The 24653-nt window shown below is 39.7% G+C and overlaps 2 protein-coding genes across 7 annotated transcripts in view; one reads left to right on the top strand and one right to left on the bottom strand.

Moving 5' to 3' along the window:
- The window catches only part of acsbg2 (acyl-CoA synthetase bubblegum family member 2), a 27934-nt gene extending 14541 nt beyond the window's left edge, over positions 1 to 13393 (bottom strand). The window contains exons 1-2 of one of the 3 annotated variants that reach the window (XM_044362367.1): positions 13312 to 13393; positions 317 to 452 (exon numbers count right to left, since the gene is read on the bottom strand). In XM_044362367.1, coding sequence (XP_044218302.1) covers positions 317 to 452; positions 13312 to 13348 — 173 coding nt within the window. In that variant the 5' untranslated portion in view covers positions 13349 to 13393. Of the gene's footprint in view, positions 1 to 316; positions 453 to 5131; positions 5309 to 11389; positions 11612 to 13311 lie in introns of those variants that run through there. The other 2 variants (XM_044362369.1, XM_044362368.1) reach the window with 2 other exon arrangements.
- Positions 13329 to 24653, top strand: part of rfx2 (regulatory factor X, 2 (influences HLA class II expression)) — a 26629-nt gene continuing 15304 nt past the window's right edge. For 2 of the 4 annotated variants that reach the window (XM_044362372.1, XM_044362370.1), the window contains exons 1-2: positions 13436 to 13886; positions 24379 to 24487. In XM_044362372.1, the coding sequence (XP_044218307.1) occupies positions 24380 to 24487 (108 nt within the window). In that variant the 5' untranslated portion in view covers positions 13436 to 13886; position 24379. The other 2 variants (XM_044362371.1, XM_044362373.1) reach the window with 2 other exon arrangements.

The raw sequence follows: 24653 nt of genomic DNA, 5'->3' as shown, positions 1-24653 counted from the left end.
AGACAATAATGCTATACGTGTCCAGTCAAAAAAGCACTTCCAACTAACTATCAAGCTCGTAGAATTGTAATCCACGTCAATATCAGACTCTTAGACCAGTTGTTCCCAACTGTCTGTGGCTTGTGATCCTCCATCAAATGTTTCATATTTCAATCAGCTACAATCACTTCAAGCAAAGACTGAAGAGATAAAGACATCCAGTATTTTACAATAAAAATGTCCTAAAAACACTTGTTGATTATCTTGTAACCCCCAGACAGTGGCATAAAAGTGTGTGTGTGTGTGTGTGTGTGTGTGTGTGTGTGTGGAGACGTACTTCGCTGTATCCACAATGCCATCATCAAGGGAAGCTGCGCTGTCCCCCGTACCACAGGAAGACTCCAGGAAGCCACCTGGTCTGGGAGGCTCCATCACCACGGCCTCAGACATGGTGGTGGGCTCACACGCGGTCACTGAAAGAGTGAGGTCAGAGGTGGTTAATAGGAGCCCTGTTAGCTTAATTTAACAAACACATCGCTGACAATAATCCACAACGAGAAAAGTTACAGCTGTTACATGATGATGACAAAGAAAACTGGACACAAAGTAGTGTACGTACATCCTGATAGTGTATAAGGTGCAAGAAGGAACTATAAAGAAAAGTCTCCTTAGCGAATAAATAAGGATTTTGACACAAGACTTTTTAATAATTTAAATTTAAATTAAATTTAAATTTTGTAATGTCCAAATCTCGTCCGTCCACCTGATGATTATCATATTAGGTTACTTATGTGAACCAATGTTGGTTCTTTTTTGCCCTTTATTGTTAATTTGTTTGTTGAATAATTGTGAGTTTTCTTTCTGTGTAAACATGTTTATTATTTTCATGATGGATGGATTAGTCAGCTACTTCATCTTTTTATAAATCAATTAATAGTCTAGTCTCTAAAATGCTGACATGTGTAAATTACTTATTTTGTCTAAACAACAGTTCAACAACCAAAAAGTTTCCATTCACTATCACAGACAAGGAAACCAAGCAAATTCCTCACATTTGAGAAGCCGGAGCCAGAAAATAATTTGATCCACTAATCTAACTAATTAATTTAATTACCATTTCAGCTCTTAAAATGTTTACCACTATTGTGCAATGAGTCCAAATCACCTGAGAAAAAAATCGATTCACAATATTTACTGTCATTGTATTCAGTGGATCATCTTGAAATAATTGTTTGCGTCCTATTGGCTGACATGTAACTGATATCTCAAGGAGTTTTGTGGTTGTAAACACTGTAGATGATTTAATTTGCAGATGTTATGATGGTGAAGCTCAACCTGAGATTCACACTTGCGTTGAGTCAGTATCGGTAGTATCACCTTATGAAGATGTAATGTGAAACATCATCGCTGTACTCAGTTTATCTTCTTTGGGAGCATCAATTCAACCTTTTTCTTGATTAAAAAAAAAAAAAAAAACTATACACACACAGTCTTTTGGAGTTAGAGTCAGACCTGGTTTTGAGAGGACTTACAACTTCAAAAGGAAAGGAAAAGAAAACCTTTGCTCCTTTAGTCTAATTGCAGCAAAGTAACCCACACCAATGTGTGACTGTCAGCGGCTTGTAGTGCTCACAAGACTGACACCTGAGTGTTTATGGCAGCAGGTCACACTGCTTTTTCTAGCAGCTGTAGTCGGGGTCATGTTTACACATCCGTGTGCAGGTTTCACTGTAAGATCTTACATTTAGATATATTTTATCAAGAAAAAAAGACTAAATATTCATGAATGAATACATCAAAAACAACTAACATGCACAAACGCATGACATGCTGACAAAAAAAAACCCCACTCGAGGAACCTTTTTGTTTTCGCTACATCTTACTCATGATCAACCTTTATGCCGATTTTATGAGATATTACACAAACATCGTCTTCGCCTACACCACGCCTGTGCTGTTGACAGAATTTGGTTGTGTGGCAACAGTGTGGGGAAATATGGAGCTTAGCCGGCAGAGCGGAAAGATTTGCCACAGATAACATCGTCTTGCAACAAATAATATATAATTGCCTTTTCATGTCCATGCTCGATCAACAAAACACCTCCTTAAAAACTGTTTCCCCTGCTCCACCCTTCTCAAAATCCGATGAGGGCCATGTTGAAAATCTGATTATGAAGCCAAAGTTTAGAGATACGCAGCCATGAGAAAATGACAAAGATCAGGGTGGAGGACGGATTTCCAGGAATTCTCTTCCATCAATCATCCCGCATCATTTACATCTCAGCCAGTGTTTCAGTAGAAGTGGAGAGAGTATCCTCTCCTGCCTTTTTTGCCATTACCTCATTACAGGAACCACGTCAAAGCCTCCCGAACATAAACCATCGACCGTCGACCACCGTCACAACCATCACAACCACACCTCACTGTTGTTGCCTGGACCCCCCTAACAGGTTTGAGCTGCTGCTGGCCTGTTTATCTAAAAAGGGGGCTGAAAACACATACCAGCGGCTTCATCTGCCTATTGTAGCCTGTCATGACTCGCTGGTAGGGACAATCGGGTTTGGGCGACTGGAAAGAAACAGGCTCCAGAGAGGTCAAAGAGCAGGAACAAAAAATATCTTTCACCCACCCCCCCTTTTGCAGCAGAGTTTAACACATATTTGCCAACCGAAGCTTCCAATATATAACTGTGGAAACACGTAAAATTGAATCTTCCACGTGGAAATTGTATCTAAAAAATCGTAGGAATGTAATTGCAAGCATTCCTGACGTTCTGATCTCTTGGGAATCAGCAGCCATCACCTCAAAGCATCATAAACCATCACTGTTTACTGTTGTTAAAGAAAATCAATTCTACTTGGAGCATGTGGCGAGCAGCCAGCTGACCCCTCAGCTCCTCGCTTACAGATCCTACGGAGGCCTGAAGGTCTCTCAGCCAAGGAGACAGATGTTAAAGGGTGATCTCAGTGCAGCTCACATGACACATGCGAATCTGCCGTTTCTTTCTAACGATCTTACTTCCAACGCAGCTGCAGATTCCTCAAGGACACAGCTGTTCAGTGGATGAGGGTTTTCCAGCAGTATTGAGATGAGTTAAAGGGTGGAGGCAGGCAGATCTTGGATGAACCGGGTTATGTTTTGAGAAGACATTTTAAAATCCTCCTTCCTCTTATTGCTTCTGGCTGTGTCATTGTTATGGGGTTGCTTAGGGGACAGGAAGGGGTGACATGTGTGACACTGATCTTGAGGAAAGGTCTGTCACATGAAATGATAAATATAAACACTAAAGTCTTTTTCCTTGGTTGCTGCATTTCATTTCCCCCTCCTTCCTTCCAAACACTGTGTCCATTTTGGTTTAATGAGCTATCATCACATGAGCCATCATGTTTACACCATAAATAAAGGCTCAAGATGCCTCTGATTTAGCTCTGGCGTGACAACCCCACAATCATCGGTCTCCAGTTGTGACTATTCATCCACAATCTGACTAAAAATAAAAAAATCTCCTGCCTGCTTTGGTAAATCACTTCCAGATTTGATTAAATCCATTTCCTCTAATGGTGTGGTTTACTGGTATGACCCATGTGATAGTGGGCTCCTCTTTCATTTGAACTTCCCAAGATCTCTTAGAAGAAGGGCTGCAACTATCAATTATTTTCATTATCCACTAAACAGACAATTATTTTCCTCAGTTAATCCATTGTTGATTGGTTTTATCTATGAATTGTGAGAAAATATTGGAAAACCTCCACTACAGTTTCACAGAACTCAAGGTGACGTCTTCAAAATGTCTCTTTTTGGTCGATCATCGGCTCAAAACCCAGAAATAACCAATTTACAATCATATAAAAGAATGAAATGCAGCAAATTCTCACATTATAGAGGCTGAAACAGGCAAATGTTCTGCATTTTTGCTTAAAAATGCTTCAAACAACGATTCATTCTCTGTCTGACAACTAATTGATTAATTCGCTGATTATTTCAGCACTGCTTGGGAACTCTTTTAATTTATTTTACTCAAGAAAGACAGTAAACATGTTTTGCATCCTTTGCACGCTTTTGTGAAGTTTTACCGATCATGTACCACCACAGCTGATGCCAACGATGAATTATCTGATGGATTTAGCACTGCGCAAAGTGACATCATTATCGCAACTGCATTCATGCAATCAAAAGGGGATTATGAATGTAGAGCAGACACCGACACAGCTGTTCCCTTACAGCAACAGTTGCAAAGACAACAACACTGAAATCTTTTGATTACTACAGAAGGAGCCCCCAAATGATCACAACCCCGTCCTCGGCCAAAACTGTGTCTGCCTCAAACCAACACAAGGGACTCTCCCCCCGACACAATACCATTAATATACCACAATGCCATGCCTGTAAACTTCAATTAGGGTAATCCCCTGTCAAACAGTACACACAATACTCTACCGCTCCCTCCAGTTTAGTCTCACTGTTCTTATACATCGTCTCTGAGATGAATTCCTATCAATCAATTCTCTGCATGATCTGCATCCTCAGCCCAGCCGCTGCTGCTGCCTCTGACCAGCACCCAGTAGAGCAGTTTATGACTGGGTGTAATCCTCAGCATCCTCACTGTACACACGCCAAATAAAAGCCGGTTCAGGCCTTTTTAAAAAAAAAAAAAAAAAAAAAAAAAAAAAGACAAAACCTTTATTATCTCTTAAATACTGGCTGTCATCTGGCACATTCACACCGATACTGGTTGGGTTACACCCTTACTGCAAACCACCAGCTCTCCACATGTTGTTGCGAAGGGCGATTGAGCCATATGTTTCATCTTCATCAAATACACATATTAAATGATGGGTGTTGGTGTATCACAGTGAAGAAAATGAGCTAAAAATGAGCTACATTGAATTATATGGCTGTAAAATTGATGTTAGGATTTTTAAGCCACATGATAACACAGGAAATCCCACAATGGCATAAACCAAGAGGAAATAAAATGATCTTAATTCATATAAAAAATCACATTATCACACATTAGATCGCCATAGTTATTTTCTTAAGGATCATTATCAACCGGTTTCCTGACAAACTTGATCTGTGTAAGTGAAAGCTGGCGCTCAAAAAGGTGAAAGGACTACATCTGAGCTACGTGAAATCAAAATGAAATACTCACGTTGCATTGCTGGAAACAAATTCTTCACACAGGTTAGGGTTGTTTTTTTTCAGAAGGTTTTTGTACAATCGTCCACTTTCCTCTTCTCTTTCTATAAATGTGCTGTGACTTCAGTTTGCCACCAAACACAAAAATGCTAACCGCCCACTGTGTCTACAACTTGTGCAGCATATCATTCATTTTCAAACACTAGCCGGCTCCACTAGTCCCTCCCCCTAAAAGACCCCACCCAGACAAGCTAGCCAGCTTCCTCCAGACCACACTACCCCCCCCATCCCTCCCCCTTCTCCACCCTTAACCATCAACCACCCCAAAGCGAACCTGATTGGCTAAAACTGCTCACACCACAAGACTCATCATCCATATAAGGCCACGCAAGCCAAATGAATAAGGTGGGGGGAAGTGACTGCCAAGGAGGACACACACACACACACACACACACACTCTTGACAGATGATGCTATGAAACTAAAACCCATCCCCCTACAGTGAGATACTCCTCTCTCCACACAGTCAAACACACGTTGCAGCTATGAGGTTACTATCGGGCAAGCTGTAGTGCTGCATGTAAAGGTTTCGGAGGACAGATTACAAGAGCAGCTGTGCTCGTTTTTATGACTTTCCACTGTGACTGAAATCATTCTTATGCACACAGCGAGGACGCCCACATCCTGTGACCTACATTATTAACAATATCATACATTGATCTTCCTTCTTCTCATTGTTATCTTCTTTTTATTTTAAGCCACTGTAAACCCCCATTAGGGCTGTAATGTTCATTACTGATCAATCTACAGGTTGTTTTCTTGATGAATCGATTAAACTGTTTCATCTTCAAAATAGATGAAAAACAAAATGCCTGTCAGAGTTTCCCACGCTCCGAAATGACTTCAAACTGCTTTACTCAACTGACAGTCTAAACCCAAATGATCTTCAGTTCACAACAATATAAAACAAAAAAAAAGCAGAAAAATCTCACATTTGAGAAGCTGAAACCAGTAAATATTTAGCATTTCATGAAAAATGATTCAAACGATAATTTTCATCTGTGCCAAACATGCAATATAGTAATTGCTTCAAGTCTAACCCCATTTCAAAATATTATTGGTAGTCTTAAGTACAAATTTAAGGTACTTGTACTTGTTAAATATTATTAATTTCATACAACTTTATTCCTCTATTTCACTAGTGAAATAAAGGAAGTGAAATCTTGCACTTTGCATCTATTTCGCTGTATTTATCTTCGCATCTATTTATCAACTCATTCATCTTTTACGTCATTTTCATGCAGAAACATTTCTTGGTTCCAGCTTCTCGAACGTGATGATTCGCTGCTCGTCTTTATCTTAAATTACAGTAAATGTAATCATTTTGGGGTTAAGAGTAGAAGTAGTAGTTACTGTTGTTTGGACAAAACAAGCAATTTGAGAGCTCTTTTGGATTGTTTTTACTATTTTCTGATGTCTTACAGACTAAACATACAATTGAATAATCAAGAAAATAATCAGCCATTTAATCGCTGGTTATATAGAAGCTTCAACCATCCACAACAGTAAAATGCTGCCTACACATTAAAATCTAATGATATAATATATAGCAGTATCACAGTCATAGGAGCCATTTTCTGCATTGAGCACTTTTACCTTTGATACTTTTACTTATTCAGCATTTTCAATGCAGGACTTTTACTTGTAATGCAGTATTTTTACAGCGTTGTATTACTACTTTTACTTGAGTAAAGGATCACAATACTTCCTCCACCACTGCAAAGTAATATCATACAATGGATGGTAAAGCTACTGGACAATATATGAACATCACTGACTGCATGCAGCGGGTTTAAATACACCTAAAAGAGTCACAAGTCAAATGAGAAGCTATTGCAGGTAGACTGACAGTTAAAAATGTGACTAAATCTCTCCTAAAACTGTTTGCTAACTTAACTGTAGCCCTCTGAATGAGGATGAGAGCTGTCAGCTTGACAAACCAAGTCAAACCTGTACTTCTAGTTCTTCTCAGGCATGACCTGATATACAGGTTACTAAAACAAAGCCAAATGCAGGAAGAGAAACAGGAATGAAAGAAGAGACTATTACAAAAATGTTTGCTATTGGCAAACAATACATATGACCATGATAATAAAGGCGTGTCAACTGAAAAAAAAAACGTGCCTGCCTCTGAAAGCAATGTGGGTGGGGATTTAGAGCTATAAGATATTTTAATTTCACATTTTAACCTGCAGGTAACTCCAGATGAGAGTAATTTATCAGTGATGTGCTCTGAAACTCCACTAATCATCACATGTAAATAAGCTGCTACTGTTGGACCAGACCGGGGATTTTCTGTCACAGTTTCCCCTAAACTTCCTCCTCTAAGGTTCCAAAGGTCAAGTAGTTCAAGTGGGGAGAAGCAGGAAGAACCTAAATTTCCTACTCAAGCTCATTAACATATAACCTGTAAAAACACCTAAAATTTTGCTAAGCCTTACAACTAACCTTCTACATTTAACCCTACAGAAAATCTAAATCCAATTTTGCAATATTTCACCTCAAAAATGAGAGAAAGGCCTGAATATGTGCAGGATATTCATTAAAACGGGTGTTATTTTCTTATGATTACAAGGTTATTTTCATGTGGATTACTTTTCATAAGATCTCACGTGCGCGGATGATCACATGACTTCACAAAATGTGTGCCATCACTACTCTATAGAAAGATCAGTCTCAGCCAATTGCTACGAGAGACGAAAACGCAGAGGCACCACACCACAGCACCACATGACAGCAGAGGCCGGCTCATCCAGTGTGCTCATGCGCGAACGCCGAAATGCTGCAGGATGTGCACAGTGCTGATGCACCCTGCACTGAGGTTACTGTAGGTCAGTAACATCCTCTCTCATCAGATGCTCCCATGATGCATACTTTATATTACGGTGCACTGACTTTTTCCTATGTGGTCACGCATCGGGCTTTGGTGATCAAATATCCCACATAATGTCAAAAGCATCACTAATTAATTATTAATTAGACATTACATCAAGATATAAAAATGAGCCTGGTAACATCTGTAAAGAGTGTATGAGATAACAATAACTGGACTGCATTACTTCAAAATCTTTAATATTTCTAACTATTTATTTTAATTTATCATAAAATATTCAATTTCATCACCATCTAAATGTTAACCATTGTGAATTTAAAAGTCTTGTAACAGGAAATATAAAATAGATAGACAAGGGCACCTACAGTGAGATAAAACAATAATAATAAAAGTACAGTTAAAAGATATATTAATAAAATAAATAATATTTCTAACTAAACTATTTTTGTAACATTAGTGAGGATGACGTCACGTCGGGTTAGCCTTGTTTCTGTAACACAGTGCAATCTTTCATGGAGCGTTTCTTTCATCAGTCTTTCTGAAAAAATGAAGCGTTTTCCTGGAATTTATTTTCCATATTCTCAGACCGCTCAGCGTCCACTGCAGCAGCCGCCATCAGAAGTTTAAACCTTTGTTAGTTAAACTTGCATTGCGGGACTTTTACATATAAATGAACGTCCGTTACATTCAAGTCCTAGCCAAATGAGTTCACACAATGCTGATTAAGCCCATAACCGCTAGATAAATCTCTCTGTATTTCACAGTATACAGAGTGTCGGTGGAGACATTCCCACGCTGGCCAGATGAATGCGTACTGCACATGCTCTATGAGCAGAGCATGTGCACTACAGACTTCCGCCAGCCAAGTGGCAAACTTCCCATTAGGCCTCTGCTAACTTGAACTAATTTAATTGTGCGGCTCTTCTAGACTTTCCAAATGTTATCGGACCAAATGGATCAAATTCTGATAGTGAAGTCAGTCATTTTGCGGAGGTTGCGTGATGCTCAAAACAATTTATCCACCATTTTACAGACACAACAGTAGCGACGGAGTCGGCTACAGCGGTGCCTTTGACGGAAGCGCCTGTTACTCTCATTGCCAGAAGAGGGTGACATAAGTCCTGCACTGCAGCTTTAAACGTTTTAGTTTAAGTAATTTTTCAACTTTCTTTTTGTAATGTGTGCTGTTTAGAGCCTTGTGCAGCGTTCACTCCTCTCTGTCCTGCTGTTACTACAGACATGTCTGAACTAGCCGCAACCCCTCCATTTGTTCATGAAACAACTTTTCTGCAGATGTATTTCTGTGCAAAAGATAAATCATTCTTATAAATATTTTTTAATTTTCAAAACTTGACAATTATTGTCATCCTAAAAATTATTCTTTTGTCACACATGACAGGAATGCCCCGCCGCGACTGCAATCAGACCCATCTCTATGCAAATGTTAAATTTATATATATATATATATATATATATATATATACATATATATATATATATATATATATAAAACATAACAAATATATGTAGTTATTATCATACACAAAGATCAGCAAATATGCTATACAGCCTTGCAAGTTTAACCTCTGGAGAAAAAAAAACACAAAATGCACCATTAAATAAAAATAAAAAAATATAAAAATTAAGATGGTAACAATAATAATAATAATAAAAATGATTCAGTTAACATTTAACCGTCACCAACAACTTGTCAAAGCTGCAACTGCCAGGTCACAGGCTGACACTGGATCTGAGGCAGTTTGGATATCCTGCATGTTATCAAATGAAATTTAACACTTTAAAGACATGTTAATATATATTTCAACAAATGTGGGTAGCTAACAAATATTATTGGCCTAACAGAATGTTAGGCGGTTGGATTATCAATAAATTAACACACAGCAATCTTACCAGTAAAGATTTTGTCCCTTACAACTGTTTTTTTTTTTTTTGCTTGCTTGCTGCTTTATTTAGCTGGTCTTCTGTATTTGTATCTTCCTGTATTTGTTCTCTGAACTGTGTTTGGGAGGTCTGAACGATAATGAGAACAGGAACTCCTTCTTTATGTCAACATACTTGGCCAATAAAGTTCCAATAAGTTTAACACATATTTTTAGATATAGAACTATAAATGTTGCTTACTAAAAGAAATTCAATGTTTTTGTTCCTATAAAAATTTAAATATAAATATTATTATATTGTAAAATATATTGTCATATAATAAAATATGATAAATCATATTTTTTTTATTTCTTCCAACACCTGTTCATAGCGACTCAACATTTTCAAAATACATCTCCCTGTGAAATGTTCCTGACTGTTCAGTCCTCAGAGGTTAGCATTCAAGAACTACATTTCCCAGAAGCCTTTGGCAGCATATTGTATTGCAGAGATATTGTAATAGATACCTATTTAGTTTAGATTATGCATAGAAAACCTCAGCAATAAGATTCAAACTAACCAGGAAGACCAATGAAAGATAAACTTTGGGGAGAGCAAGTTACCGCTGCTGTCGGCAGATGCAAGCTAACGTTATTCCTGCTGTTAGCATTGCCGGTGTTTCGGTTTAACGAGTGACCGTGTTAATTGGTGACTTCCGGCCCAATGCGTCCGTGGTCACCATGGTTGTATGGCGGTTACCAGCGGTTATTCGCAGTAATGGCAGCTGTTGAACAAAGTTCTTAAATTGAATGTTCAGCATATATTCGTCTGGTCCTTTTGGTCGCCAACAAGAAGCATTCATCTTTCTTAAAGTTACTTTTAAGTGCGGTAAAAAATAAATAAATAATAATAAAAAAAGATTAGCAGAGCAGCTAGCGTCTTATGACGAATTTGACACTTTTACACAGGGGAATTGGTTGAATATGAGGCACTTTCCGGTTGAGGATAACGGTATAGAAACCTTTGGGCTACGGTTTGTTTGCAACGCTGTAAGAAACGTAAGTAACTACATTTATTGATGAGGCTTTTTTTACGCGGACGCAACAGCGCCAACCATTCGGCTGAGTCACCGGTTAACACGGTCACACGTTAAACCGAAACACCAGTAGTTGTATTTAAAAAAAATGAGGGAAACCGTGGTTTCTTCTCGTAAATCCCAAACGTTAAAATTTGGTAATAATCTACCGTCGTTAACCGTGAAGTTGATGAAAAGTGCTGAGCAGGAGTGTCCTTCAATCATGATCGCAGTGTGGTTTAACTTTAATTTAGCTTTAACAAGAACAAATATTAGCTTAATTCAACTTAACACATCAACAAACAACACCTCAACTGATTAACTCATTATGTTAGACGCTCGACTGATGTTTAGAAAGTGTGATAACATTTGTCTAAATAAGCAACATAAGCCGGTAATCAATGAAAAGGTGCCATGACTTACCGCCAGTCACTCCTTCACTTATTTCTGACAGTGGACGTCTGTGGACTTGTGAGTGCTCCTTTCACTGGCAGACACTCAAACTCACTGTGAGCTAGGCTGAATGACTCTGTGACACCTGTTTAAGAGCCAACTGTCTGTTTTTCAGCTCTGGACAGCGCAGTCACTTATCATTTACCCTGCATAACACTGAGCACTGGCATGGCGGGGACTGACAAAGAAAAAACTCTCTTTGACAAAGAAGTTAACTTTCTTCAAGGGCTCAACAAACTTGCATTAAAATTTGACAATAACTCTACCTGAGTTTATTTTTCATATTTCATTCATTCAATTAATTGTTCATTTATATATTTTCTGTACATTTAAAGGGGTACTCCAGCAATTTTATGTTGCACCCCCAAGTTGGCTACTCACAAGACATAGATTTTTTAAAAAAACAACAACTAATTTATCAAACTTAAAACAGCAGATCCTGACTTTTAGTCTACATTATGGCTCCGAAAGTAATTTCCAGAATGCAGCTCAGTAGCATTTTCCATGAGATTGCCATATTGAAATATATTTAGCTTAAAATACTTGAATAAACCTATAAAATACCCACAATATGTACGTTTTTAAAATTATAGGATGTAAGTCACCTCAGGTTTCACGCTTGTCTTGCCATCAAGCTAAAGTAAACCACTTGTCTTGTGTTTATCAAGAAGACCTGATAAAGTAATCTCTTCAACTGACAAACTGTGACCACCTTGTGACACAATATAGACATATGCTGCCACCATGTGCTGAAAAATATGAAATGCAAGAAGACAAGGCGGGTTGCAGTCTGGCAAGAAGGAAAGGAAATTAAAAAAAAAGAAAAAAAGCTTTTCAAATGGAAAACAATCATAAACATAAACACAATAACACATAAATAATATGTAAATGTATAGGAATAAGAGGAGGAAACAGTACCTGGAACTGAAAATCACACAGATAAGTAAAAAGAAGGATAAAGCAGGGAGGCGTCTAAATTCAGCAGAAATAAAGAAATATCTGGGAGGAAAAAGGGGAGGTGAAGCTGTGCAGTGAAGTAGTTTCAGTCAATAATATTTTAATAAGTTCTGACATCACTTTAATGGTTGCACTACTGTACCTCTTTAGCTCACACATTATTATATACTTCAGGGTCTAATTTCTTTCATTTTTGCACTAATTTATTTATTTTTTCCTGCCTTTTTTCTCTATTTAATATCACCTTTGTGCAACTCTTACTCATATCAGTATTTTTTATATGTCTTTATTCTTATTACTATTATTATATCTATATCTTATAACTTATTTTTCATACTTATAAGTTACCTAACATGCTTTATATGTAAAATGTCTATGTAGGCTAATGTCATCACCCTGTCACTTTTGTTGTTGTTGTTGTTGTTGATGTGTTGATTTTAAGAGTGTGTTGACTTTTAAAAAGTCAAAAGAAAAAAGGACTTGCACATAGGCTACGACACATATTTTTTAAAATAAGAATAATAATAATAACATTTAATTTGTATTGGACTTTTCATTGGCAGTGGATCTCAAAGTGATACATGCTACAGCGTTAAAAACATATAACGCACAACATAAAGAGAATAACAAGAGTTAAGATGAATAGAAAGGTTTTAAAGCCTGTTTTAAAATAGTCTAGCTTATATATATATCTCAAAAGATAAAAATAAAGTATCTGTATATGTGAATTATTCTCTTCCATCACTTCCCTAATCAAGACCGCCTCCTAGTGGTTCAATTAAAACTCACATCTTAATCTAACTGGGCGGGACTCTTGTCGCTTTGGCCCCTCCCTTGCACAGTGCGGACCGTGACGTAGACATTCGAGGGTAGCAACAGTTGCCTCGAGACCCCGTCGCGCCATAGTGACTGTAGCCGTGGAGACAGTTACTTACCAACGGGCGCAACACTCAGCAACAGCAGCAGCAGCATCTGGAGGTCACCGTGGGAGAGTGAGGAAAGAGAGCAGAGCCAGGGCAGAACTTTTCTCAAGGCAAAGGTGACTATATCCTTATAGAATTTAACATGAATTAATCTCACTGTGGAGAGGAGTACTCTGAGATCGTTGCTAGCAGTGTTGGTTATTTTCCACAACATAACTTTCCCTTCTTTTGTGGCATCCGCCCCAAGTTGAGAGAACGGCTTTCCACTCTTCATCTTAACTGACGTTCCCCCCTATCGCCGGCAATAGCTTTTTTACACCCGCTGTCAAGCTTGGAAAAACATCTACTTCACGTCTACTACTTGTTTTGCTACACTTAAACGTGAACGCTACTCACAGCGTCAATGTTAATCCAACTCAAAAACGTATTCAACATCACTTTACACTTGTTGCTATGCTCTGTGGAGATGTGAACGCGCTTTTCAGCTCGATCCCAGCAGGATGGATGGCTGGTTAGGCTAGCGTCACCGGTCAAGCTCCGGCTAATGCTAATTTAGACAGCCAGCAGCGATGAGTGCAAGTTCAGTTGTGAGTTCAAACGTTTGTCACGTTGTTAACGGCAGCTCGGTCTTGTTCGTCGCACCACGGACTAACTTTTCAGCTTTGGAGTATCTTTTATCAGAGCCGTATTTTCAAGCAGGTGGCAGCGTTAACTATAGCAAGCTAGCGTTAGCAGCGTTATTAGTGCTGGAGGCTCAGACTGAAACTGACGTCCTCTTACGAGTAAGCCAGAACTCAACAGGAGGATAACTTTCTTTTCAGGAAAGCTGCTCGTCAGCTTCTCTGTGGCGATTTTTCAACTTCACAAATTGAGCCGTAAAAAATGAACTTAAACAGACAGAGTCGAGCACGAATATAGATGAACTTCTACCGGCGACGACACGACCCTCACGGTTTTTCACGTTACCAAACCTGGTGCCTCCCGTGATCTTTATTTCAGGAGCATAGTGGGCTGTCATGATAAACAAGTCTCTGTTAATCCTCGATTATATTGTATTTGCCATGATCTAAACGGAACAAAGTCGGTACTTTCCAAAGTTACAAAGTTTCTCATATTTTATAAATGGCTTGAATGACTGGAAATGTTACAGCTAGGTGGTGCCATGATGGTTCTTCATATTACTCGGTCTTGTTTTTACAGTCCTGGAAAAGAGGTTCAGTGTTTAAAGTTAAAGAGTCTATGTGCTTTATGAGTTATGCAGTAATTAAAATACACTTGTAAACCACTGAGCCTATTCTGTAACTAATTTCACCCCAGGGAGTTTAATTTTTGTGTCTAATTTTTGTACAAACCTGTCTAATTTTTACTGATGCTGTACCCTTTGAACAGACCCATTAGTAATTTGTTTTCTAATAGCCGTGTTGATCACAGTGGTATTGCTTCATTGTTCAAATGGCAGGTCTCATTTGGGTTGCTGTTGACCTCTCTGCAGAGTTGAAGGCTCATATCAATCTGGGCTGTAGCAATAATGAGAAATCAAGGGAAAGTATCCCCCCTCTCCCCCCATGAGTTTAAATTCTCCCTTTCATTAGTTTTTACAGTGTGGCTTTGTGGCTGCTTTCCAGCCCTTTTACATACCTTTTAATCTCCTTTTGGGATTTTGTTTTGTCTCTTGAGATAGAGCTATTCTAATGAACTATCTTTTCAGAGACAGCTGTCAGGTGCTCGGTCATTTGTGATGATGTTTGCTATTGAAGCATCAGGAAGAATCTTTGCAGCATGAAAATTTGTCTAATTAATGCCCTCTCTGCATGCTATTAATGAATCCAGTTTAACCTTTCAAATGTGTGTTTCCATTAAGTATTCATTTTCTAAAGGAAGAAGGCTGAATGATTCATTTAAGTAGATATATTATCGATGCAGTCCAATATGTATTTCCTTTTAGATGAAAAGCTATCGCAAAGCAAGTCTGAGCATGCTTATATTAATCATAATTATTAACTAGTCTGTGTAATATATTCAAATGTGAAGTTCATGAAACTTCCCTCTCCCACTGATGTTACTTCCGTACTTTTGGCCGGAGTATGTGGACGATGAATTGAATGCACATTAGCAGAAGACTCAGCTTGTTTTGAAGTAAGTGTCAGAGAGGGAAACGTAACTTTGATTGGTCAGACAGCCCTCTTCAGCTACAAAGAAAAATAAAGAAATGACTGCGCTGAAACTCTGTGTAACCCCCACCAACCCCACCCCCCCAATTTGAGCGTGACAATGTTATGTTTACATGGCAACTTGATACACAAATACACCCAAGTCATGGAAAGAAAAGGGGATGGATTGGGCCAGGGGGGCGAAATGTTATTCTTTTAAAAGTCAGTGTTTTTAATCAGGTTATTTTCATCTCCCTCTTTGTGGTAAAAGTGCATAGTTCTGGCTTGCAGAGGCAGGCCAGAGAGAAAAGGTGCTTAGAAAGGAGAATTAAACAAAGTGGAATGCAGCTGGCGGTAGTTGAGGTTAACATATTTCATTGCACTTTTATGCAGAAATCTCTTACGCCGGCTTGCAGAGTAGAAAAAGGGATTGATAAGGATGTTCATATAAAATGGGAGGAAAATAATTTTTTATTTTGGGCAGCTCTGTTGTAGGTTATATATCATTTGTCTGTCTGTCTGAAATTGCAAACTGGCCACACCATAGCACAGTAACACTAAATTAATGTATTCTAATGTGCAGTGACAGAGCTTGCTTTTATTGGCATAGCCTGCACTCTCTGATTGTGGTCATGCTTTGGTCCATTTCAGGGATGAATGCCACCGTGGCCTGTGATTTACAGAAAATTATGCACCTTCTTTAGGCTTAATAATTCCCCTATTCTCTAGCTTTTCTTTTCAACCATCCCTGGTGTTGCTGGTATGATTGTATGTAGCAGTGTTCACCATTACCTTGTGCCATTTTGAGTGTTTAATGGACCCGTGTGTGTAGTACAGTTTAGCTATCAATAGGACAGCTGCAGTGGTCTCTTGGGCAGCGGGTGACCTGACACAGCTTTTGGTCACATGTTCTGTGTGTGTATGTGTGTGTGTATATGCAGTGTGTGTGTGTGCATACATGAGTGTACTGTGTGGATGTGCTTGTGTGTGTGTTTGCTCATGCTGTATTTAGCTTATCTTGATGAGGCCCACTGCCGCCCCAGGGAGAAGTTCTCAATCCAATAGCCAGCTACAGATATAGACACGGACCGAGTCACTGCCATCACTTTCACTGCTGCTGTTTACAGTTGATCATATTCATGTATAGAGTTGCATTTACATCCTGCTGTGCTAACTGAACTGCTTAGGCTTTTTGCACATTTCGTTGTCTGATATTAACATTGTTTTAATGGCTTATCCCATAACTCCAGTCAAAAGCATGTCAGGAAATCACAGAGCAAAGCAGAAGAACTGAGAGGAGAATGCCTTGTGGGGCTTGTTAAGTGGAAATTAATAGTACCATTTGTACACATGAATGTTTCAGTTTCATAATTCATTTATTTGTTAAGAGCTTGTTACCGTTTTATAAGAATCTGTTGAAAGAAAAATAGTTTAAGTGTCCTCGTGTCTGTCACATCGAGTCTTCCAGCTACAAAGATTTTTGGAAATCATTGTTGGCTTGCGCTGCTAGGATACAAAGAAATAAATCTCGTCAAATACCAAAAAAAAAAAAAAAAATGCTGCAGCTGATTGGCCCTTGTGCGGTGGCAACAAGTTGAAACTCGTTGCGAAATGAAATGTTTTTCAGTCTGTCTCTTCTGTCTGTGTGTGTGTGTCATCAGGAGCATTCTTAACATTCCACCTGTTTGTATCGTAGCTACACAACTGCTAATTAAATTTCCTGCCACAAACAGCAGACAAGGCAGTGACATTTGCATTACAATGACTGCCCCCCTTCCCTCTCTTTCAGGCACTGATAGTAGCCGCCCCCATCCTCTTCTCACTTTTCCTTTCTTTTGTAGAGTTTTAGACTAGTTTGTTAAGAGATGTTTATTAAAAAAAAAAAAGAAGAACTTAAGTCAGTGTAAAGCAGCTACAAAGTAACTACCAGAACCCAGATTAGGCAATCAGTACAGTGAGATTTGGACACATTTGCCAAGGAGTAGACGCACTCAGTAGTTTTAGGTTGCTGAATTTGTTGGATCTCCAGAATGGCTCCTCAGAAGCTCTTTAATGAGGAGCTCCGGTGGGGAACAATAGGAGAAGACACCATTGTCACAGATGGAAACAACTAGAAGGTGGATATCCTTTAACAGTGCAACCCTTAGATCCCATTCCTCCCACTCATTAGCTTCAGAAGAGAGTAAATGTTAATGTTGCAATGTTCAATATGGGGGGGGTACATATATAAAAGCAGCAATGTATGCTAATTATTTTCATTTAAGAATGGACAGCATTTGTGTTGCCTGCTGCAAGAGTGTTGAAAATTGTAAATTACTTACATTGTAGGGTAGCAAAATCTGTTTGGTAGCAAAATGAAAAAAAATTTTGAAGTTTAAAATATTTTAAAAAGTTTCAGTCAGTCAAACAAAATGGAAGACAAAGAGAGAAATGACAACTAAATAGGATTTAAATGCTGTAATGTAAATGCCGTCTGAATGCAAACTGCCACGCAGAAACACTTGTTAGATCCCTAAGTAATTTGATGTTAAATGTTCTGCAAATGACACTGAAGGATCATTAGTAAATTAGTGTATGAATACTGCTGAGATTATGCAATACATCATTTTTAATTTTAGAATCTTATCTTGTACTGAATCTTGACTGCTGACAGCAGAGATGATGATTTAAAACCCGGACATCATCTCAGCAATGTTTTGTGCAGAAATCATTAGTTCAGTAGCATTATGTGGACTCTCACACCAATTAAGTCCACTCCATTTGCGGCCAGCTGTAACAGCTGCTAAGATGGAGTTTGGCTGCAACTGACACTGTTAAGTTTCAATATGAAAGGTTGAATTTAAGGGATTTTTGGAACATGCTAGTATGACTCAAATTATGCTTAAACACGAGTCTTGCACGTAATTTGTTAAAACCACATTGCGGTAAACATATTAAAAGACACTGGAAAAAAAAAACCCACAGTTACACACTTGAGTCTTGTGCAAATGGCATCAATCCAATATTTACCTGTGTGCACTATTCAGGTATATGTCAAAGGTACATGTGTTTATATCAAGTGTCTTGCACCGGGGTTTGTGTGTGGAAAAAGGTATTAAATACTTAATTCTGAGGTTGAAGGGTAGTATTCAGCGTGGCACAGTATTTACTGCATGAACAACAGACACTTGGATCCATCTCAGATTTAAAGCATTAACTGGTGACTCACTGTTAGTGTCGAGTAGTGCTTGTAAAACCATACTGTACATACAGTAAAATGATTCCCAGTATCATATCCGTGTGGGATGAATGCTTGCCAAGAAGGAAAACTCCTCCAGTGCAACATAACGCCTATCTGAGATTCATCGGTCAAGATAGACACAGCACGCTGCCAGTATCTGAGGTTATCTCTGCAGAATGTGGTTCCCTAGGAAATAAAACTCCCAAGTCTCACAGGTTGGATACACACCTGTTTTATGAGAGCAATGAGCACCTTTGGTCTGGTGTGTTGTACTTCCGCAGAGGAGGATTACAAGTCTGGGCTAGGCTAAAGTGTTAGGATACTTAATCACTTCAAGTTGTCAGTCTCAATGATTAGTTTTGATTTAATGTTGTCACTTTGAGAAGAGACAGCAACATAGCCTCCTCGCCGGAGGTTGTGTTTTCAGTTCTTAATGTTTGTCTGATAATTAGCAGGATATCTCATTAACTTGTTAAGAGATTTCAATGAAATTAGGTGGAAAGACATGAAGGCTGCGGCCCAAGGAACACATAATTCATTTTTGTTTTAGATCCAGATCAGGAATCACTGTGGATCAAGAATTTAAAAAATATATTTAATTTTAACAAGCTGAAGGGCATTTTCAAACATTTTTCTATTTTCTCACAGACTGCTGCTTTTTCTGAATATTTTCTGTTATTAAAATAACACATTTAGAGGATTGTGCAGCCTTGGCAGGTGTGACAAAGGAATAAAACAGATATTATGCAATGTGACTGTTAACATTTCTATATTTTTAGTTTGCTCTTTAGTCTCCAACATCTTCTCAAGCAGCCTAGGTGACTTGGGTGAAGTTCCTTCCTTTGTGTCATCGGTGCGGCAGCCTCGAAACACATTAGATAAATAAATACTCGTCAAAGACAGAGACGCCCGCTCATATGAGTATAGTCTGATTACCTTTCCATTTGTGACCTCCCCCCCTCCCTCGCCGCCTGTCTTTGTTGTGTTTTCCAGTTTAACTTGTCAAAATGTGCAGTTTCAAATCCTCATTCTTCATCTTGAGATGTTGAGGATGAGGGATGAAGGTGGGTGGAAGTGGAGGGGGCTGGGGGGGGGGCTGTGGAAATCTGGAAAGGGTTAGAAGAGGTAGGGTGTTGGGGGAGGAAGTCGCTAGTGTAGAGCATGGGCGAACACACAATCTCCATGGCAACGGTTTGATCTTTCTCTCTATGGCTGTCAGGCCTGCAGCACACATGGTGACAGAGTGGACAGGTTGTGCTGATGACCAGAGGTGGGGAGGTGAGCTGAGGGGGGGGGATGCTTAGATCAGACACTGTGGTCGGTTGCCTCCTATTTCTGCTCTCTCTCTCTCTTTCTCTCTCCCTCGCTCCCCCTCAAACTCTGCCATCAGCAGACCCCAAGAGCCGCTTTGATTGGATTAGCCATGAATTAATGAGACAGGCTTGAAGAACAGCCTCTGTTGTGGAAATCTCTATCATATCTTAATTCGCTCTTTGTGTGAGCGCGTGTGCCTGAGTGATCTTATAGGGTCTTTTAATGAAATCAAAGAAAAGCAAGTCTAAGTGGGAGTTTTTCAAATCCCAAAATGACCATGCAATTTGTTTTCTAATGGAAATAATATCGACTACATGAATTCTTAAATAAAGGAACACATGTTGAAGCCACTTCAGAAGCCTGTTGCTTCTCTGTGGTACATGTATTAAAGGTGTGGCAGAGCGATGCATCTGTCAAGTGCTAAACAAATGTCCCCAATAGACGTCCCTTCAAAAGCAACAAGTGTCTGCCTCTGTTTCATGTTGTTTTATCTTCTCCTGAGTTGGAAAAAAGTATCACTCTGCTCAAACTGTTTTACTATCTGCTCCTCTAAAGGAACTTTGGAAAGACTTGACTTGGTTTTGAGAGTGTTGTTTTTGGGTGGCATGAGTGTAAAGCAACCTCGAAGAATAGACTGTTGTGCCCCTGATGACTTAAACATTCCTCCTTTTTTTTTGATCACCGAGTAGTTACAAAAACAGAGCACTTCATCCTGTCCTCCTCAATCAAGTCATCCTGTCTTCCTCAATCAAGTCTAAACCAGTATAAACTCTGTACATTTTTATATAACTGCAACACAGGAATAACTCTGCTTCTATGTCCCCCGGTGTCTGAAATTAATAGCTTACATAGTATTTATTGTTGTAAGTTTCTACTTAGCGTGAGATAGAGGGATCAGGTGGGGGGATGGCATTGTTTGGTTTGGGAAGTATTCTGTTGGTTGCATAGCAACAGGCTCCTGGAAACGGGAGTGGACAGTGTTGCCACTAGCAACCGTTGTTGCTCTGCAAACAATGTGGGCCAGTGCAAACATGAGCCAAGACTGTGGGCTCCTGCTTTTAATTGAACATCTGTATGTGTTTTTCTCTGATTGAGCCCTGTTTAAGTTAGATCTGTCAGTGACATATGTTTAAATCTTGTCTGTGCTGTTAACATTATAGACTATAGAGTTAGTGACAGTTTGTAAAGCCTTAAATATTCTTCTCTTGTTGCCGTATATCTTTTAAAACTCAGGTAAATCTTTAAAGGAGGGAGTTGGGCTGGGGGGGGGCTGTTGTTGTAATGTTAAGTGCTCATCTGGGATTTGCCTGAATGAAACCAGGCTCGCAGACTTGACATGAAAACGGACTCGTGTGTGTGAAGTTGTCTCTGAGTTGGAAGCAGAAAGGTTCGGTCCATCCAGAGTAGCGTTTTACAGCAGTGTGCTATATCCCCTGCTGTGTGCTACTTTTGTGCATTTCAGAGCTTGCTGGTGGGGAATTTGTGTGGCTTTTAACCTTCCCTGAACACTAAGCACTCTCCCCTCAAACCCAGTGATTTGACACACTTCATCATACCTATTAAAGCCAGCGCTTTAATTGAGCTTTAATGAATGAAAACGTGCAGGTCAGTGGTCTGTTTCCTGATCCCCCACCATCTTTCCGTGCCGCCCTCTCCTTAATGGCATAAAGAAGACCTCAAGCTTCTTTCACTTCCTTTGGTGAAAATGACTAATCTAAGTCTAAAGATAAATAATGGGATTGTTACAAGTGTATTTATAACTCAGCTGACACTCCATAGACAAATTCTTTTCTTTAGAAACATGCCTGAGTATTGGAGTGGCTTTTAAAATGTTCACTCCTTGTTAGCATCATTCTGATAATAGTCTCTTGGTATTTTCATGACATACAGTAAAGAGGTGTGAAGAAAAATGGTAATAGAATATGAGAGTCTTTACATACACATGCTAATTGTGCCTTGCTAACAAACACATTGAAGAGGTCTGCTCAGGGTACACTCAATATGGTTTTTGGGTCCATTTGTGTGATTGAAGATTGACACATACAGTATCAGGGATTTCAACATAGGCCTCCTCCACTCAGTGTATTAGTCATTTAAGCAGAGCAGTAGGTCCTTGCCTGTGGCAAAAGCTCCACACATGGAAAATGTCAGTGGTGGCACGCCCAAATCAGTTGTTTTTCTATCTTAAAGGTACACTCTCTGATTTTGCTATGGCACCCCCGCACCATCAAATTTCCCCTCAACTCACTGTTGATGGTTTGAAACTCAACACAGTTGGTTGCTCAATTACCTCGGTTTGTGCAGATGATTTATGTGTCAGATTACTTATCAACTACCATAGAGAGCTGTGATTGGAGGACTGATGCCATAATTAACATCAGCTACACAAATAAAATGTGAAAGTGACAAACTCTCTCCTCCATGTGAGTCAACATGTGGTTTTAATGCAGCTGGATACTGGATAAAATGAGAATCCCAATTTTTCTAGTCCAGTCTAGTCGAGTTGAGATTACAGTTTGGTGTCAAGATCTGCAAGAAAACCATGTGTTCATGAAACATTTACCCTTGTAATCTCCTTTTTGCCTGCAAGAATGTTTTGGTTGTAGAAATACACTGATCGTGTGGTGGGGTTTTTTTGTGGTAGTTTCCATGATGGCTTCATTATGTTGTACTTAGCGGCGGGGTTTCAGGTGGTTGGTGAAATTAGTGGTGTTACCCTGTATCATCATGGTCTCAAACTATGAAAACGTTCCACAAAAAAGGATGTGACTCCTATTTTGGTATTAGCACAGCATTTTTGTTGGGAGTTTGGTTTGGTCAAATTTATTTCCTCTTCCTCTATATCACCATTGGGGTTTCCTTGATTCTGACTCATTTTGCCCTTGTTTTTGTTGTCCCTCCAAAGCTTTTTTTTTTTTTTTTTTTTTACTGTTGCTGTTCAGTAGGTCTCACATTAGATCTGTTTTTGTTTCTGCTCTCTCTGTCTGAGTTCAATTTGTCACGGTCGTGTCATTTATTGATGGTTCGATGCAATGGATGCAGGGAGATTGGATGCAGGGAGATGAGAAAGAGGCTTAAATCGTTTAATAGCTTGAATCATGAAGCCTCGTCACTCAGAAAGTTTTTGTTTAGTCTTGAGAAAGCCAAGAGACAAGCCTTGCTGCACCTGTTGCGTGTATCTAACAGCTCAGCCTTCAGATTATTGAGTAAGGTCTCTTTCCGCAAATTAAAATAACATTGTATAGCATGTCCTGTGTTATGAGTAATCACAGGGTGTCTTGAGCAGGTTGCGTCTTGTGGATCTGAGCTGTAACGCTCCTGGTTAACACTGTTCTGCTGTCTACCTACAGACTTCTCCTGCTGCTCCTGCCTTTAACCACAGACTGCTCATCAATTCAACCCACCCCTAAGAGTGCTGTATCTCCCTCTCCCTTATTCTAATCCTTCTCCCCCTAGTCTCTTTGCGGTCGCACTCGAAAGTTCCTGTGCAAGAGCTTTATAAAGGGGGGGAAAAATAGAGGAGTGAACGGGGAGGGGAGGAGGGGGGTTGAGTTGGGGGTGGTCGTCATGGAATCCTCACCATAGCAACCGACAAACGTTTACAAAGCATTGAGGAATTTCCTCATATCAGCTGGATTATTGGAGCCCTCAGAGAACGGCTCTCGTTCGAAACAAACGCTGGATATCATCAGGACCCTGGCAGGGGCTGGAGCCCCACTGCCATTTTCATCTTTTTCCCCCCTTCGTTTTTTTCTTTTTTGGAGAGAGTGGGGAAGTTGTTTTTTATCTGCTTACTCCCCCTTGCAGCTCCATTCTTCTCTTATCCCTCCCTTGCTCCCGCTCTTTCCCTCTCTGTCCTTTTTTTGAAAAGAGAGCCTTTGTGTCACTCCATTTTTAGCTCCCCTTTGCTATGCTGCGCACATTGTCACCCAGTGGAAAGCCGAGTGGCAGCAATGGGTTTGGTCCTCAGGAAGCAGTTCAGTCCTTTTGGTAACTTGAACTCCTGTACTGTAACTTTCCCACCTGGGTCTGTCCTGTCAGCAGGACAAGAAGTGTCTGTGTAATACTGTTGGGCTGCGTATTTTGCCATTGATTAAGGCCAAAGGTGGGCTGCCTCTGGGGCTCTGAAAGCTTCACTGGCTCAGCTTGACTTGGCAAAGCCAGAAACCCCCTGGGGGACAATGAATGCCCCGGTGGCTCCATGAAAGAAGGGGGTGGGGTGGAAAAGCATTTATTTAGTATGGCTGTCCATATGTATAGACTTGAAAAGCTCTTATCCTTTTCTTTCAGGCTTCAGTATTACCTGTAAAAGTATTTCTTCAATCTGGTATGAGATTCCCCCCATCTCACGTCTTTTCTTCTTTCTCTTTCTTCATCTCTCCCCGTGCAACCCAGCATGCAGAGCTCCGAGGGAGGGTCAGACACCACGACCAGCGTGGCAACACTGCGGACGTCATCATCAGCCCAGGCGCCTGTGGTACAGCCTGTCCCAGCCTCCCAGCAGGTAGGGTGCCACCTCCGCCTCACTAACTGCTACTGTAATGACAGGACAAATGGGGAAAGTCTGTCACGAGTATTTGCAGTAACTGTTCTGTATAAAAGAAAAGTTGTTTTGGAAACCAAACCAACTACTTGCTACATGAGTGCTTGTGCATGGTGTCTGTAAAGAA

This window comes from Thunnus albacares, chromosome 9 (genome assembly GCF_914725855.1).
Source record: "Thunnus albacares chromosome 9, fThuAlb1.1, whole genome shotgun sequence".
In the NCBI taxonomy this organism is placed as follows: Eukaryota; Metazoa; Chordata; class Actinopteri; order Scombriformes; family Scombridae; genus Thunnus; species Thunnus albacares.
Note: the sequence above shows the minus strand (reverse complement) of the source record. Positions and strands in the feature narration are given on the sequence as shown.